The sequence below is a fragment of the Achroia grisella genome, unplaced genomic scaffold (assembly GCF_030625045.1).
Source record: "Achroia grisella isolate CSIRO2021 unplaced genomic scaffold, CSIRO_AGI_Agris_v1 utg487, whole genome shotgun sequence".
NCBI lineage: Eukaryota > Metazoa > Arthropoda > Insecta > Lepidoptera > Pyralidae > Achroia > Achroia grisella.
In genome coordinates this window covers 3,271,785-3,290,603 of record NW_026712891.1, presented here as the reverse complement: position 1 = coordinate 3,290,603, position 18,819 = coordinate 3,271,785, and the positions used below count along the sequence as shown (strand labels likewise).

The window sequence follows — 18,819 nt, the reverse complement described above, 5'->3', positions numbered from 1 at the left end:
CTAAAATAGCTTCTCAATTTGTACAGGAAAATATTACTATTCATATGATACGTCGTGGTTTATGGTACCTATGGTATTGATATCTAGATTATATGGTTAAAGGTATATTAGTGAGCACGCTAATTATAACCGTTACTAGCACGTTTGTATTGGTCTTGGTGATGATTAGGTATAGTTATCACCAAGACCAATACAAACGAAAATGCTCATCATGAATGCTAAATCCTTTTTTCTTTGCACGAAATAAACTAAATGTTTGTTTCGTGCAAGGAATTAAACCGCTAAACATTGGAAGTAAGGCGGTGTGTTAAACCGCTGGGTAACAGCGACCGTCATTAATAAAAGTGTGTAAACATGAAAATTTATGATAAAATAATCAACATAGTATACTTTGACATTAAATATTCATAATTCACAATTCTTTATTAGAGTATTACAATTTTTACTTGATAACTTATAAGATGTTGAATCCTCTTTTGAAGCATAAATATACCTGTGCCAGAGAACTCCGCTCTTCCACAGCTTATTTATTTATATTAGAGTATTAAATAATAGTGTATTTTAAGTATAAATTCCATATTTATTTTAAATCTACACTTATTTTAGTAGTATGACAGGCAAAATGGGTACAATTAATCAAAGTAATTACTAGAACCATTCTTAAGGTGACATCACAACCATTTGCAATAAAATAATATATAATCCCACATAGATTTAATAAATATTAAAATCAAATTCATATAGCTTTTTTCTTCTCTATTCTTCCCGCTAAATACTTTATATATATAAATATATCAAAGTATTTAGCGGGACGTAGCAAGGACGTCATTAAGGATATCAAATTATTAATTAATCCTGTTGTTCAATACAAACATAATAATTGTTTATTTGTAATACTGAATTCTACAATTATGAACTAAATTTGTACAATATAGGATTATCCCATAAGATCCATAAGACGGATTTTTTCCAATCAAAATATATATGGAGTATTAAGAGTATGACGCGCCTGAAGGAAAATGTTCGTATACATACAATATACTTGTATAATGAGACTTACTTTTATGTAATTGATGATTGTAAAATTGATATTCATTTGTCAACAGAGGGTGGAAGACTAGAAGCTGAACTCAAATATACAGCACAAGCTCTGGGCGAGGCAGATTCATCTACTCACCAGTTAATTATTCAAACAGCCAAAGATCCAGACGTCTCTCTATTACACGCCGGAGCCCTGCTAGATCATTTGAAGGTATTTCAATTGTTAAAGACTCTTAAACTTATGAACTTGCCAGCAGCGCTTTAATTTTTTTCCGTTCTAAGTTTTTATTCTTTTTGTGACTGGAATGGCAAATAAACCCGCAGTCCATGTGAAGAAAATATATTGGCTATCTACTTATATCTTTTTATTAACTAGTATTTTTATAACTAAGAACGGAAATTGAAAGAATCTACTATACTAATTTTTACTATACTATTTTCTTTCTTTATTACATTCGTCTATAGAAGACTGTGACGCAGTCTTGCATAAAACGAATACACGCAAGTAAATTAAATTCCCTAAAAATATTAGCGCAATATATTTTTTTAAAAGTAATATGCTTTTGTTGTTATTGTTATTGTAGTGATATTATTCATTTATTAACCATTTTTATATCTTGCATTGTATAGGTAGTGAAGAAGGCGATTGGTATTACTGTGCATATGTACGATTTGGAGTGGAGGCTCAAAGATCTCTGCTACAGTCCGAGCATACCCGACTTCGAAGCTTACCACATAGAGAAGATCTTCGATAACATAATACCTTGTGCCATTATCACCCCACTGGATTGTTTTTGGGAAGGCTCCAAATTGCTTGGACCCGAATACCCTATTTTTGTTCCGTATGTATTACACGCTTTATTATATTATTTTATGCATGTTGTACTTAATAAGAAATATGATGTAGCAAAAGGTATTGTTAGCTGTTGACGTTACACTTGATATGTCCAAATGGTTGGGTATATTTGAAACTAATGGGACATACGGCAAGCATACCGCCGTCTCTTAGATTAGTTTTTAGACTTATTATCGGTATTATCGTCAGCGCGAAGAAATATAACATATTTCTTTTTGTTATCGTCAAGTTCGAACTCCCAATCTTCGGAATATAAGTAGAAGTATAACTACTACACGATGCACTTAAAGAAAGACTCATGGCTATTTAATAATTGTTACAGTGGTTTAAAAAAAAATAAGTTCCAATGGACTCACTTGAATCCACAAGAAGTAGTAGAGGAGGTGCGGAAGTTGAAGTTCCAGTTCCCACTGAGCACAATGGAGGCTTACATGAAGAGAGCTGGCATCACCTCTGCATACATGAAGAAACCATGCTTGAACCCGAACGATCGCGACTGCCCTGTCTCTGCCCCCAACAAGAAATCAGGCCAGGTAACATATTCAAATTATTATCACCCAAAAAAAAACTAACCACTACTCTAAAAACAGCTAACTAATTCGTCACAATTTGTTTGTGAAACTAATTTAATAACACTTTTTATTGTAATGAAAATTACTCTTAATTTAAAGCTCGACTTATCTTAATTAATTATGGTAACCGTATAGAATAATAATATCTTTTACTTAATGATCATAAGGATCTCGACTCTCAATACAGCTGGTAACTATTCTATAACCAATTAATGGCAAACGAATTAAATAATCAACATAATATATTTACAGAATGACATTCATTCGAACTTGATCTTTTGTAATGTTTTTTACGGTTGTTACAAGTATTATTCCATTTTGTGTCAGAGAGTAAGCCATGTATGAAATCATTTGTTATGGTTGCGTGAGACCCACATTAGGGACCATTACGACAACTCCCGCTCCTTTTATGAAGACTTCAATTTACGACAGTTTTACTAGCACATAAATAAAGCGTGTAGAATCATGACAAATAAAATAACTTTATCGAGCCAAAGGCATAAAGTTTAAATACTTTCCATAATAATAAAATATTTTTGGAACCTACTATGTCAGGGCAGGATGAAAGCGGTCGCCGCCGGGCAGATGGTGCGAGGCTACCTGCCGTCGCACCCGTACCGCTCGTTGACTTGTATGCGAGAAAGTCATCGCACTGAATACGGCCAACGGCCGGTATCGGTATATAATTTTCTCAGTGAAATGTTGGCTCAAAAACAGTTAACTTTGATGCTTTACTTCATAAATTTTTATATTTAGTAAAGACGAATAGAATTACCAACTTGCGTTGAATTTACGGTCTATTCTATTTACGAATAAAACATTGGGGACATACTGTGACTGTGGCTTGCCTTTATAAGCGCAGTAGAGGTAGACTGGGTCCTCGCGCCACCCACGTTCGGCGAGCGGAGGAGCTGCGGCGCAGATCGGGCGCGCATTGTTCGTTGCGCCCGCGCAGCCGGACCGCTGCATTATACGGGCGCATTGTACACTTTTCAATGGGCCTCGTTTGCCGCTGCTATCGCCCATCACAATGACACTATTATATCAATAATGCTCACCACCCGATACTGGCGGAGTTACTCGGAAACCTCGTAAATTTTGTGTCCCATTTCATTGTTTCGTAAATAATATTGTCAAATGCAGGTGATGTAATGATTATCAAAGCGGCATTGAGTCGTTGTGTTATACAAAATACAGGTTCCGAGAATTTCGTACACTATTAAAACTAGTCTCAACACAGTTTATTTTTCGTTGTTTTTGATAGACAATCTTTGCATATTATAGAAATGTCTATAGTTTAGTCCTAAATTGAAATTTCAGACGCCAGATATAGCAGCGGAGCTGTCGCACGGTTGTTACGGTTTCGCAGCAGCTTATATGCACTGGCCACAACAGCTGATCGTTGGCGGCGTCACAAGGAACAACACTTCGGCGTTGAGGAGTGCGCGCGCATTACAAAGCGTAGTCCAGCTGATGGGCGCCAGAGAGATGTTCGAATACTGGGCGGACAACTACAAAGTGCATCATGTGGGGTGGACGCAAGAAAAAGCGGCCGCCATACTCGATGCTTGGCAAAGGAAGTTTGCTTCTGTAAGTTTACATTTTATACGATAAAGTAGCTATTCGAGCGTGCCGGCCATTTCATAGTATGCAGTTACTGTTTTTATTTCCTTTGGCATTTTTTGTAATATACTTACACTATATTCTATATTATGTCGATCGAACTTACTATAGTGGACTATTAAATTTGTAACATTTCTTTATTTTAATAGTATTGTTATTCCACAGGAGGTTCGACAAATGACAGCAACAGAAGAAGTTTCTTCGTTATATAGTTTCTATCCATTCTCGACGTCTACATTAAACGATATTCTAGGCAAATTCTCGGAACTATCACTAAAGAACATCATCATTGGTTATATGTTTATGGTGAGTGTTTAAAACCGTAATTAGAACATGCAATACCGTATAGGAATTTTTCAATTCGATATCTAGATTACAGCAGACTGAAATCACTGTACTCAGTTTCTCGACAGTACCTGCCATAAGTATAAGAATTTTTCAGTACTGCGATGCCTAAATTAATCCAGACTCAGTACTCAGTTTTTCAAATGCACTGTGGTATTCCATGTTGCAAGTATAGGATTTTTTTTTTATATGCTAAGTTTTTTTGTTTCTATTTTTATTTTATTATTTTTCAGTTAATTTATGTTGCTGTTACTTTGATGCAATGGCGTGACCCAGTACGCTCACAAGCCGGAGTTGGTATCGCCGGAGTATTACTCCTTTCCATCACTGTGGCTGCTGGATTAGGCTTTTGCGCTTTATTAGGTGATTATTTTTTCTTTTTTTGTTACGAAATACATAATAATTATTACCTAGGACAATTCTTCCATCATTGATATCTAGTCCTAACCTAAGCAGAGCTTGAGTTATGGGTACTAGACAATTAAATAAACAAAGCACCCAGACCTATACAAACATCATATTCATTAATAAAAATGATTGCATTGTGCCAGGATCAAAACGGCGACCATCGGATTTAAAGCGGTGTGATAAACCGCCAGACCTGGGTCGTCAATTGAAAAAGTTATGAAAACATATAAGTTAATCTTTGTAATATTTGTTCCAGGTATTCCATTCAACGCTTCAAGCACGCAAATTGTACCTTTCTTAGCTTTGGGTTTAGGAGTTCAGGACATGTTCCTTTTGACACACACATACGTGGAACAATCGGGTGATGTGCCTAGAGAAGAAAGGACAGGTCTGGTGCTGAAGAAGAGCGGACTCAGCGTGCTGCTCGCATCATTGTGCAATGTGTTGGCGTTCTTGGCAGCCGCCCTCCTGCCTATTCCAGCTCTCAGAGTTTTCAGCCTGCAGGTAAAATAATTTTATAACTATGTATAACTTTGTGAAATTTGTATATATTCGTATAATATAAATCCTAGGATACTATATGTTATTAAAAGAAGACTAAGAAAGGATTTAAAAATAACATAAAAGTGTTCAAATATCATATTCTTTCCATTAAATAATACCTACATGTATTATATTGGTGGTACTAAGTTTTGTATAGTATAAATTTTTAAATAAAATTATACAAAACATTTTGTTTATATTTTCCCTCGCACGGCATTAATCATAACCTATATATTCAATTTCAGGCCGCCATCCTACTCCTCTTCAACTTAGGCTCGATGCTATTAGTGTTCCCCGCTATGATCTCCCTAGATCTTCGAAGAAGGTCAGCGGCGAGAGCAGATATATTATGTTGTTTTATGCCAGAAAATCCGTTGCCGAAAAGGACTAAAAACATCCCAGAACGATCGACAAGAGCCAGCAGAACAAATAAGGTTTTTATTAATTTCTCATTACAATACAATGTGTTCTAAACTGTGCATTTGGTTGTTACTTCTTAAAGAGGTTTCTTTAAGAAGTAACAACCAAATGCACAGTTTAGATTTAGATTTAGACAAAAACATATTTTCTTAACTCGTGAGCCAATGTTAAAATGTCATAAATTTATTGCAGAGCAATTGGAAGGATTCAACAAAACAACCGTTAGACCCTGCTGTATCAGCTGAGGAACCTAAGAAAGGTTGCTGTTTGAGTTTGTCGCTTACAAAGTGGGCGAAAAATCATTACGCACCTTTTATTATGCGTCCTGCTGTAAAGGTAACTAATGTCATAAATAATTAAAATTACTAGATATTTTAATAATAATAAAAGTAACAAAATTTTCGAGTGCAATATATCAATAATAATATTTTTTTCCAGGTTACATCGGTTCTAGCGTTAATCGTAATAATTTTAACTAGTATTTGGGGAGCAACGAAAGTCAAAGACGGTCTGGATCTCACGGATATTGTACCGGAAAACACAGATGAACATGAATTCTTATCGCGTCAGGAAAAATATTTCGGTTTCTATAACATGTACGCTGTAACTCAAGGAGACTTCGAATATCCCACCAAGCAGAAATTACTTTACGAATACCATGATCAATTTGTAAGAATACCAAATATCATTAAAAATGACAATGGAGGTCTTACAAAGTTCTGGCTTAGCCTATTCAGGGATTGGCTACTCGATTTACAAGCGGCGTACGACAAAGAAGTCGAAAGCGGATGTATAACAAAAGAATATTGGTGCAAGAATGCTAGCGATGAAGGCATACTGGCATACAAACTGATGGTGCAGACGGGACACGTGGACAGTCCCATCGACAAATCACTTATTACGATAGACACGAAAGATGGTCACAGATTGGTTGATAAAGACGGTATTATAAATCCAAAGGCGTTTTACAATTACCTATCAGCTTGGGCTACAAATGATCCTTTGGCGTATGGAGCTTCACAAGGTAACTTGAAACCTCAACCGAAGAGATGGACTCATTCGCCTAAAGATGTGGATTTAAAGATACCGAAATCTTCACCTCTTATGTACACACAACTTCCTTTCTATTTGGCTGGGCTCAGTGATACTGAGAGTATCAAGATGCTGATAATGTCAGTGAGAGAGTTGTGCTTGAAATTTGAAGCGCTGGGACTGTCTAATTTCCCGTCTGGTATTCCTTTCCTGTTTTGGGAGCAGTATTTGTATTTGAGGACTTCATTGCTCCTGGCCCTCGCTTGTGCATTAGCTGCCGTATTCGTGGTGAGTGCCTTTGTATATTCATCTAACCTAATATCTTGAGCTACTTGTACTTTACACTGTTTTAAAATATAGAAGTTCAAAAACAACTTACAACTACTTCCAACCTTAGTTTAAATATGATATAAGTCGGCAATTAATATATTGTACTTTTTGAAAACGGTATGAAAATAACACTAACTAGAGTCATTTAATTATGTATAAGATACACTTCCTTAGTTTTTTACATTATTTACCTTTGGTACAGGCCGTTATGATCCTGCTATTAAATGGATGGGCAGCGCTGCTGGTGACTCTCTCGTTAGCGACATTGGTACTACAGCTACTTGGGACGATGGCTCTGCTCGACGTGAAGTTGTCAGCTGTCCCCGCTGTACTATTGGTCCTCGCCATCGGACGCGGAGTGCATTTCACCGTACATTTATGTTTGGTAAGTAATTATTGGGTTTTCCAAAATTTTACATTAGAAAAGAAAAAAACAAACTTACACTTATCGACAAACATTAGTATTTTAATACCATGTTATCGTGTCAAATTATAAGAGAATAATGTGTTCAAGACCTTTTCTGCGATTTGTACTAAGCATTGCCATACCGAAAAGAACGCAAGAGAAAAATGTACCATAAATTAAAATTGCACTTTTTTTTCCTTTACTACATACACTACGATTGATAAAAATCAAAATACCTAGTGAAATGGTTATTTTCAATATATGTATATAAATGTGTTGTGATGAACCTACGACCATCCTAACAGGAGACATTACATAGACAGAATTCACTACATCATCAAATAATAATTCGTATAGCATTTATTACATGGATTAATATATTATTATCACCATCCTAGGCATTCGTTACATCGGTTGGCTGCAAGCGGCGTAGGGCGTCGCTCGCTGTCGAGTCGGTGCTAGCACCAGTCGTTCACGGAGCGCTAGCTGCAGCACTCGCAGCCTCTATGTTGGCTACAAGTGACTTCGGTTTCGTTGCGCGACTTTTCCTGAGATTGCTCTTGGCGCTGGTGTTGCTGGGCCTCGTTGATGGATTGCTGTTCTTCCCTATATTACTGTCCATATTGGGACCATCTGCTGAGGTTTGTAAAAAAATATTTTAAATATAGTTTCAGCATTATAGTTATGTAGATATTTTTAATATTTCTTCTTTCTGTAACTGCTATATCTGTCTAATATAGAAATGTTGTACATATTTTCTGATTGAACCATTCTTTCTTTTGACATATCTGAACTCTGAACCATCACTTTACCTTTAATAACAAATTTTTTCTTCATAGGTCCGTCCTCTAGAACATCCCGAACGGTTATCCACTCCATCTCCGAAGAGTTCTCCAGTTCACCAAAGGAAGTCAAGTTCAAGCACGAGTGGTGGGGATAAATCCAGTCGCACCAATAAGTCTGCTCCACGGCCCAGTGCTCCGTCCCTTACCACCATTACAGAGGAACCTCCAAGCTGGCACAGCTCGGCTCCGTCTGTACAATCGTCTATGCAGTCAATAGTGGTACAACCGGAGGTTGTAGTTGAAACAACGACATACAACGGAAGTGATTCTACGTCCGGAAGGTCGACGCCTACAACGAAGACGTCGTCACATCCTGGTGCTATTACCACTAAGGTAAGATTGCGTGATATATTAAATAAATTATACATAAATATATTAGCTATCAATATAGTGCGCAAACAAGAATACGACTTTAGTGCGCAATCCCTAATTTTGATTTGATTTTAAATATAGGTGTAGAAATTATATGGCAAATTACTTACTATTTATTGGTGAATTTATGTATACCTATAGTTAAATAAAAGGTATGCTGCAAATAACACAGTTCGTATTATTTTGAACAGTAGTACTATTAAAAGCATTGTGTATAATAGTAGTATCTACGTAATTTTCAGCTTGACATATTATTCTCCTAAAAAATATGTAATGAGAAAAATGTGGTTGATCAAGTTTCTGTTAGTATAAAAATTTAACTAATGTTAATCTTTCTAGGTAACCGCTACGGCCAACATAAAAGTGGAAGTGGTGACACCGAGCGACAGAAAATCCCGCCGGTCCTATTATTATTACGACCGCCGCAGGGATCGCGATGACGACCGGGACAGAGACCGCGAACGAGATCGCGATCGGGATAGGGACAGAGACAGAGACAGAGACAGAGATAGATCGAGGGAGCGCGATCGCAGGGACCGGTTCCGAGACGAAAGAGAACATCGCGCGTCACCCAGAGAAAATGGACGTGATTCTGGACACGAAAGTGATTCTTCCCGACATTGATATATCTCAATGTCGTATAGACTTTCATGAACGGGGATGTTCATGTTGACACATACGTTACTGTATACTTTTGTACAGTACTTATATGCGATTATAAATCATATTTGTTACGCTTATAAGAATGACATCTTTACCTACAGTTATAAGAGTGTCATAACTCTAAATTGGAAATGTAAAACATGTTTTAAGGATCGCAATACCATTAATGTTCAACGCCTTAAGACAGTATTACGCTTTAAATTTAAGTTTTAATCTGCAGTAAATTAATATAACATTGGAGGCTAAATAGATTCAGTACATACAATAGAAGTACTAGTATCTCGCTCTCGACATTATTATGTATTATTTTTATACAGGATGGTACTGAAATCATTCCATAGAGCGTGGCACTAGCATTTTTATGTTATGATTCAGTATGCAGCGTGTAGTTATATCCTACGAGTTCTAACTGTATAGACCAAATATCAATTTAAGAACTTGGTAATTATGTATTTTAATTTGTGTGTTCCTATTTAAAAGACATTTCCACTCGTCTCCGTGTTCACTTTGTTACATTTTACATCAACAAAGACTGTGGTCAAATTTTATTCATAATTTATCATATTATTATTATTATTTATTTTATATCTATAATTTTATTATTCTGACACCAGAGAGGTCTGTGGAAAATCTCAGAATTATTGTACAAATTATTTAGGTAGGTGTAATATTAGTTAAGGCATCTATTTATGAGATTACTTAGATATGTATACCTTTACTGTATTGTTGTGATCTTTAGGTAAACGTTTAAGACTGCATTTAACGATCAAACCACAGTATTCTGTGTGCAAGAATCATAAACAATGCGGTGTATAAAGATCATTTATGTACTGACAGATATGCTGACCTCAGTAGAAAAAAATTAACGTTATGACGTTTTGTGCAAAGTACTTATTAGATTGTATTAATTTATACGTAGGTACCTATGTATGTAACTTAATGATATTCTGTAAATATAGGATTACTGTTAGTAGTACCGCACTATATAGTAGAGAGTGCCTGCGCCGGAGCAATGGCAGTTTCATACTTTTGTATCGGTTTTATTTTTATACAATTTTAACTGACATTTTGTCGAAAAACTAGGCGATAATATCATTTAAAGAGATTTCTATGAAATAATAAAATGAATTAGACATATTTATCAGAATGTCTATCAAATTAGTACAAATAAAGTAACTAATCAATGTAAACTAAATTTGATTAAATATACTTGTGCCTGTAACCTAAATTGGAATACGCTTTTTTAAATGAACGAGTTAAACTGTCTACCGTATTGAGAAAATAAAACATTATGTATTGTATTTTTTGTTTTATTTAATCATTGGTATCAAAAGCAGACGAATATAAAAATGAACCTGACATTTATAATAAAAATTGAATTATTGTCTATGCATGGAAAATATACGAGAAAAACTATTACTGGAGGTTCAACGTAATAAAACCCAGTACAGAGATTGTTACAAAATTTGGCGATGCGGCTGGGATTGTGCGCGTTATAATCTAGGAAACGAATTAGCCTAATATATTATGTAAGGTACACTTTACTTAAAATTTAGTATTATTTTATTCCAATAGGTTTATAAACAAAAGGCTCTGAGCATACAATACAATATTAAAGGGCATTGTACACACCCATTATGTTGACGGCTCACCTGACGGGAAATTATGATCGTAGGCTAGACATTAATATATATAGATGTCACAGAATATATTGGCATAGTATCGCTAAAGGTGTAATATTATGTTATCTGTGCTAAAGGTATCTGGTTAGCAGGACTTTAGATAGAAAGTCCTGCTAACCATCTTTTTATATTTGTGCATTGGTATTAAGGTATTTGTATAGGTATATGGAATAGAAGTTGCTTTTTTACGGCCCCTATGAATCCCATGTCATACGGCGAAGTTATGCAGGGGGATGCGTAGATTTTTTGCAATGTGATTGAATTCACAATGAGAAGAACACGCAGAGTAACTGGTCAGCCAATATACGTAGCACTAAAAATATGTAACCTGTTAGGTTTATTTAAAACCTCTTTTATATATATAAAAAATATTAAATATAAAAGAGATTTGTTGTTGAAATATTGTCTTATATGTCAATAGACAAGAGTCTTTGATTTAATATGTGGTAATATCAAAAATCGCGAAACTGAAGTAGCAATGGGCAGGGGAATAGCTCGTAGGACAGATGGCCGTTGGAGCAGTAAAGTCCTCGAGTGGCGACAAGTATACTTGTCGAATAACTTCTTGACAGTCATTCATAGTTCACTGTTATGAATTTATATATCTATAATATTTTATATATATATAATTCATAGTAGGAACCTATGTTATCTATGATTATTCGTACTCTTCAGTTATAACACATTGTCGTTTGTTAAAAAAACTTCAGACAATAAAGATTCTCATCATAATATAATTATATATTTTAATCGCAGTACGTTTAGTACGTAGTTTGGTAAAATCATAAATCATGTGCCTACTTCAACACACCATTTAAATACCACCGTATTTATTCGTCTACTCCTATATTATCAAAATAGGTAATACTTCGCCTACATTAACTAGTTTTGACGTTTTTTTTTTGACAGTTCACACAGCGCCATCTAGATCCAAGTTAAGCTATCTAAAGCTTGTGTTATGGGTACTAGACAACGGATACATATAAACATAGATATTTTTTTTTGTAAATACATATATATTATACATAGAAAACACCCAGACCGATACAAACAATCAACTCATGAATAGAATTGTTTGTGCCGCGCGAGGAATCGAACCCGCGACCATCGGTCGTAAAGCGGTGCACTAGACCGCTAGACCACCGAGGTCGTCGTTTAAGACAAATGATTTGAGAAAATTTGTTCAATAAACGTAGGTACCTAATACGAAAATACAAAACTCCTCTCTAGTAAGTTATTAAAACTTTCCCTGTCCGTTTTTTATTCGGAGCAGGTAATTATATTTTCAGAAATGTATAAACAATTTTAAATTTGTTTGTAATCCTTGATTACCTCGTCAGGTATTATAATGAAAGCAATCCGCCTAGCGTAGCGTGATCCGCTTAGTCTAAATTATAAAATGGGCGGAATTTCAAAGGCAGCAACGCCTGCGACATTCCTTAGAAAGCGGGAGCGCGGGAATCAATAAAGGATTTCCTGGCGGCGTGCCCACGCATGTGCGTGGCGGCGGGTAACGGACCTGTCGCCCTCGACCATCGGACCTCCCGACTTGCCTCCATTCTGATCACAACTAATCCCTGCATGCATTGCTAGTCGAGGCAGCCACGAGCTAGACCAGACCACTACATAACCACCCGCTCGACCACATTCGCTACCCCATGCCGGTTTGTTGATACAGGATGTTTTTATAGCTTCCGCTGGTGAGTTCGCACCGGTCGCTGGCCATCAACCTTATGCATGAGCAAATAAATCTCAGTAATAAGTAGTGGGCCCGCTGCGTGATTGGGCGTATGATTCGCGCGCAGCGTCACTGCGGCTGTAAAGGCAGGGGTGCGGGAGTGAGGGGGTGCGGGGGTGCGGGGCTGCGAGCGGCCGCGGCGGCGCACCAGCGAGCTGCCCGCTCGACACGTTCTGTCCTCGCCCTGCGGCCCGCCCGCTCCGACACCGGCCCGGTCCATAACCTGACACTACACAATCACTCGATGACTCATGTACACAATTAGGGCCATTGGTGACATTGTCAGGGCAGTGTAGTGCGAACAGTGGTGTTACTCGATGTAGGAGCGAGTGAGTGCTGTGCTTTCGTGTGCCCTTGTCATGTGGGGAGTACGATGGTGTTGATAGCCAGCATGTCGCCGCGGCGCTCGCCGCTGGGCTTGCTCCTGGCGCTGCTAGTGGCAGCCGCTCTCGCTAACCAGCTAGAGGATATACCACACAATGAGTAAGGCATCGTTACATTGTAAACTTTTTACAGGATTGTCAATAACATTTAACTGATATTAAAAGTACACTTTCTATTAGATGAAGTCCCCAAGACTTAAAATTAAGAGGATAGGAATAGGATGCAATCGAATAATTACGCATGCAAGGAAGTCCAATATCTAAACGATATATATAAGAATAATAATTTCGTACTGAAAGTGTCTTTTTAAAAAACAGTCAAGTCTTTTCAATTGGATCGAATTATTGGTTCATTAAAAAAATAATCATTAATGATTTAAATTTATGATATTTTATATCAATCCTTAATCATATAATTAAATGAGAGTTACCAGAGGTGTTTTAATTTCATTTAAAATACATAATTTACTGAGATCTGTATTCATTATAATTAAAAGTTTGAAATAATTTAACAAGCATCTAATACATAGTATAAAATAAAGTCGCTGTTACTGTCTGTTCCTATGTATGCTTTAAAACTACGCAACGAATTTTGAAGCGTTTTTTTTAATGGATAGAGTGATTCTAGAGGAATGTTTATATATATATAATACGTAGTAGTAGCTAGTTATAAATGAAAACATGTATTCCATTTCAACACTTTAATTTTGTAATCTTAATCCTTTATTATACAACAATAACAGACTGTCGCGAATCTCTATTTTAAAAGAAATCAGAGCTTGAAATTCACGTAGTACTATATTGCCTCCAACACGCCAATTTTGTAAAGTTTATTTTTCTTGTTGCCTTTTTATATTGAGTCGAGTGTAGCGTAGCTTTACAGACATTGTTGGTGATGTCAATGCTACAATAGCTATCGTTTTTTTATGAGGACATTCTTTGTATCTTTGTAAAGTCCTTAGAAGCGGCAAGAAGCACTCCTTCCTCCTCTTAATACTGTAGAATATATGATTATGATGTTAAAGTAATGTTGTACAACCATCTGAAGGCAGCGTTTTCCACTTTTCATCAGGTAGATAGGCTAAGTGACTGATAGTGATCGGGGTCGGTTCGTATTCTTATCTTAAACTGTGATGTATTATGTTAGTTTGTATTATATATAATGCCCGCTTATTCACCACAGCCAGATTCATTATTTTTACATTATTTAATACATGTATACATTATTGTTAATTAGCGACGTTATGGGACACATCACTTGCGAATATTTTGCGGCAGAGGCAGGCAAGCCTGCCACCGTCTGTTAGGGTGATTTTTGGTTTTATTCTCGATGTTTCTGAGATTTCAACGGAACGTATGGTGCTATCGTACGTATCATTTTTATAACAAGAAAAATATGTAAGAAGATTGGCTGGTACTCATTTAGTCTAAATAAAAGTCTCTCGGGTTGCCTTTACTGCTATTGAAAATCATAATTCTCTACATGAAAGTTTCACGGTCGTGAAGGTCTCTTGAAACTACGTAGGCAGATAAGTTCAGAGTCAAATTTATTACGCCCACACGTAAGCATTTACTATTCCTTTACAAATAAATCTCATAATATTTTGATTCAGATTTATTTTAGGTTTTTATGTGTGTATCTTTAAATATATTTTCCACGAATGACATAACCCGCCAGTATACAAATAAAAGTTTATTCGTATTATAACCGACTTTCAAAAGAAATGGATAAAATATATTATTACATTTTTTGCCTTAGTCATGAGAAGAATAAAAAAATTATCGAATCAATCGTCTACAGATTATCATTTTTGTTTGAGGTAAGTATACTAGTAGGTATACTTTATGAGTTTAATTAGTTAAATGTTACTTTGCGGTCCGCTCGTTAAACAGACTTTATTGAACATCTAATTCTATTTTGTATATTTATCTACCTACGAAATACGTACGTAATTATTCTCAACGTCGAATAAACTTTGTTTGCCCGTAGTAACTCGCTAACTATTATAAAAACAATTCAAAATGTCTCCCCTCGGACAAGTCACTCTGATGCATTCTCACCCGTCTCACTTCTTTTTGCAATGCAACCACACCTGTTGCTGATCTCATAATTTACCTTTTGCATAGTCCTTCAGTCTAAAAGTTATGAATAGCCTGACAGTGGTCTCGGTATCAAATAATTTAAGTAGAGGAATGATTAAGTTCGTGAAAGTGTTTTTTTCTAATTATATGTCATTAGACTATTTTGTTGGTAGTAGTTAGGATGTAATGACGTAGACTAACTTTGAATACTTGTTATACTATATATGCTATTATGCAATTGTACAGTGATGACATAGTATCATAATAAGTTTTTTATTTGTTTTGTCCAACCGGTCTTATCTAATAAAACAAATAATAAAAATGACAACAATAATAAGTAGGATACCGGTGTTTTATAATATTTAGGTAAATGCCTACTGTTATAGTTCGGATATGCGGAAAAATGTCGGATATAAGGATGACCAAACAATATTATAATAATACAATGAAAATTGTTCTGCTCACCACAAACCGTCTGCCTGCCTTAGCGAAACATACATTAGAACCCTTTTCAATGTTATTTATATTTAAAGAAAAACATTTTTGGCCAAATTATATTTTTTCTTTAATTTTCTTTTATTAGCTTACTCATTTAATGCATAATTATAATATGTATTAAATACATTATGAAATAGGAAAAACCTGATCTTTATACTGCGACTGTCTTAGCTGTCAAGCAGCTTGCTATGTACGATGTGTTTGACTGACTCAAGGACAAATGCTCAAAAATATATATTTTGTCTTATATATAAGGAAAACCATGAATCATTATTATAAGTAGGTACCCGTATTCTAAGGAACAATATAATACATACACTAGCAAAACATTACGACGCAAGTCTTATCACTTCTTTTCATCCTCCATCTCCATGTCTTGTTTTTTGTTATATGTTTTTATCTTTTTATACATAATAGTGTATGTGAAAGGAACAATAAACACTTTTCATTTATTCATAAATTTACTTTACAGATATACATTGCTGAATATTAAAATGTAAGCGTTAGTAACGCTTACATTTCACTTAAATGTCCCAAGCAATTAATATTTTTCAGGATGATATTTAATGACAAACAAAAATGTCTTAGTGTGTCCATTCATAATTTACGGAGTCAAATGTATTGATTTTCCTAAAAAAGATTCAATATTTATTTCAAACACTGAAAGACAATGGCCCTATCGATCTGTGTAATTAAAGTGGTTATTGTTTTTTACATTTTCATTTGCTTCGTTTCTTGACTCGTGAAAGTTTTTAAATATCTTTGAATGCAAGTACCCATTCTATTTTCTATAAAATTTTTCTTATCAGCAATATTTTAAATTTTCAATAATTAAATGTACATTTTTTCAAGGAGCCGTATTTTTTTGTATCCTTATGAAATAGACTTTTTGATAATACTTAACAATTAATATCTATATGTTAATTATTAACTCATGCAAGTAAACAATACTGTTAGGTATTATATCAAACAATAACTAATCAATTCACGGATGATGTATGCACATGTATATGTGAGTCAATATTATAGCAATGTTAGTTAAATATGACTCATTTTACTTTTATATTTTAAGCTCGTATTCTAGCTTCTACACTAATTATTTCGGAATGTAGCGCAATTCCATTAGATTTTCACGATGTCAGTGCAAAATGAACTGACAAGTATGACATTTAAATACAAATACATATTACGATAATTACAATTTAGTAAGCGAATAAAGGTACAGATGGATTTACTCTCAATTAATTATTTTCAAAGCTTTTAAATTCGATTTAAATGTAGAAACGTAGCCCGGAAAGCCATACATTTTTAATGTAGGTACACGTCTAAATGTAAATTTATCCCAGTAGAAATATACGACGTATAAAAACAGGACTGACTCTCGTTACGTCTGGATGTGATTATATGTATGTAGTATCATAAGCTATAAGATGCATTTTGTTTGGCGTCTGTAGTATGAATTATTTAAAAATTGAGGCTTTAAAACATTTTGGTAAATTGTCTATTTTCAATAATATGTAATATTTAATAAAGGAATTGAGTTTATTTGTAAGGGGTTAAAGCGTCGGTTATATCATATCATTTTTCAGAATTGAAATTTGAATGGTTTTCTTGTGGAACAATATATACATATCTCACGATACGTATATATTGCTGTTATAAGAAAACCGTATCAAATTCTGCTATAAGATTACTATTCATATATATTGTATAAGATTAACGACACGAAATTAGATTGGAAACCACTGCCGATTTCAAAAAAATCCGTTCGTTGCAAAAAAAAAACAGAAATGCCCTCAAATTGAATACGTAGGTATGAGTACGTGTTTATCCGACACAATGCCAAAACTTTGACACCATAAACTCATTTAATGCCATATAATAAAAAATAAAGAGAATAATCTTCCACAACACAACCTTTTATATGAAACGTCTTGAATAACATTTTCATCAGATCACTACAAAACTGAAATGTATCTTTGCGTAAAAAAAAACTCTCGAATTTACTAAGAAAGTATAAACGTTACTTTTCTTTCGTTTCGTTTCTAGTACCTACCTTTTAGTTACATTCGCGTTATTATAGTTAATGATAATGATATTTTATCATAAATCACTTATTAAAATCAGAGTCTAACGAGGAGAAAATTAATGTATTATATTAATGCACTTTAAATCTGTCAATTAAATTGAAAAAATATTCATGTTGGTATCATATTATCTCATCTGTGATGGTATGAAACACTATTTGCGTATATTTAATACGCTTTCGAAAGGTCTTTGCTCTGTGGCAACACGTGAATAGCAAACATTCGCTTCACCAAGCAGTATATTGGCAGGCAATTACAGTCCGATAATTTATGGAACCCCTCGGTTTATACCCCTCCCACTCTACCGCCGCTAAAAAGATGAATTTTGGTAATGACATGTCGGTGGCTAACGCCGCGATTTGCTAAATGAAAAAGTTCACAAGTGACAGTTGGGAGACTTGGAAGATGGATCAATCCATGATAAATGACTGTTCAATTTGCTGTTCCCCCAACATTTCCTAGTTACAATAGTAAGAAAAGTAATATTTGAATAAGTATTTGGATTGAAGGTTATCTTTATTTTAAATATAATAAATGCTTGATGACGTCGTAGTCTAGATGTTTAGTATCCTCACTTACACTTAGAAGGTCGTAAATTCAACTTAGGTCTACATAAAAAAAACACAATTCATAAATATTTTTGACTGAGTCTCCGAGGAAATATGTAATCACTAATAATAACCTAAAAATTGCTGCTCGGATTCAAATATATGTACCCAACTTAATGTGTCCATATACTGTTTTAAGTTTGACGCGGTCATTATTTATAAGTATAATTAGTAAATCACGGGATCTTACCACGTTTTATTTTTGTTCAGTTTACCTACCCGTGATCATGGCCGTTGAAACAATGCCGAAATATCGGGACCTCAACAAAAATAAAACGTGGTAAG

The 18,819-nt window shown here is 34.9% G+C and overlaps 2 protein-coding genes across 4 annotated transcripts in view; both read left to right on the top strand.

Annotated features, from left to right (window-relative positions):
* Positions 1-10,768, top strand: part of LOC131845885 (protein patched) — a 29,347-nt gene extending 18,579 nt beyond the window's left edge. Inside the window, exons 3-16 of the mRNA XM_059195034.1 lie at positions 1,107-1,252; positions 1,672-1,883; positions 2,220-2,430; positions 3,790-4,059; positions 4,258-4,398; positions 4,671-4,800; positions 5,102-5,349; positions 5,634-5,822; positions 6,001-6,144; positions 6,247-7,128; positions 7,373-7,555; positions 7,975-8,217; positions 8,416-8,754; positions 9,133-10,768. Coding sequence (XP_059051017.1) covers positions 1,107-1,252; positions 1,672-1,883; positions 2,220-2,430; positions 3,790-4,059; positions 4,258-4,398; positions 4,671-4,800; positions 5,102-5,349; positions 5,634-5,822; positions 6,001-6,144; positions 6,247-7,128; positions 7,373-7,555; positions 7,975-8,217; positions 8,416-8,754; positions 9,133-9,417 — 3,623 coding nt within the window. The 3' untranslated portion in view covers positions 9,418-10,768. The remainder of the gene's footprint in view (positions 1-1,106; positions 1,253-1,671; positions 1,884-2,219; positions 2,431-3,789; positions 4,060-4,257; positions 4,399-4,670; positions 4,801-5,101; positions 5,350-5,633; positions 5,823-6,000; positions 6,145-6,246; positions 7,129-7,372; positions 7,556-7,974; positions 8,218-8,415; positions 8,755-9,132) is intronic.
* Positions 10,769-13,082: 2,314 nt separating this feature from the next.
* The window catches only part of LOC131845857 (voltage-dependent calcium channel subunit alpha-2/delta-4), a 76,076-nt gene continuing 70,339 nt past the window's right edge, over positions 13,083-18,819 (top strand). For all 3 annotated transcript variants that reach the window (XM_059194999.1, XM_059194998.1, XM_059194997.1), the window contains exon 1: positions 13,083-13,359. In XM_059194999.1, the coding sequence (XP_059050982.1) occupies positions 13,250-13,359 (110 nt within the window). In that variant the 5' untranslated portion in view covers positions 13,083-13,249. The remainder of the gene's footprint in view (positions 13,360-18,819) is intronic.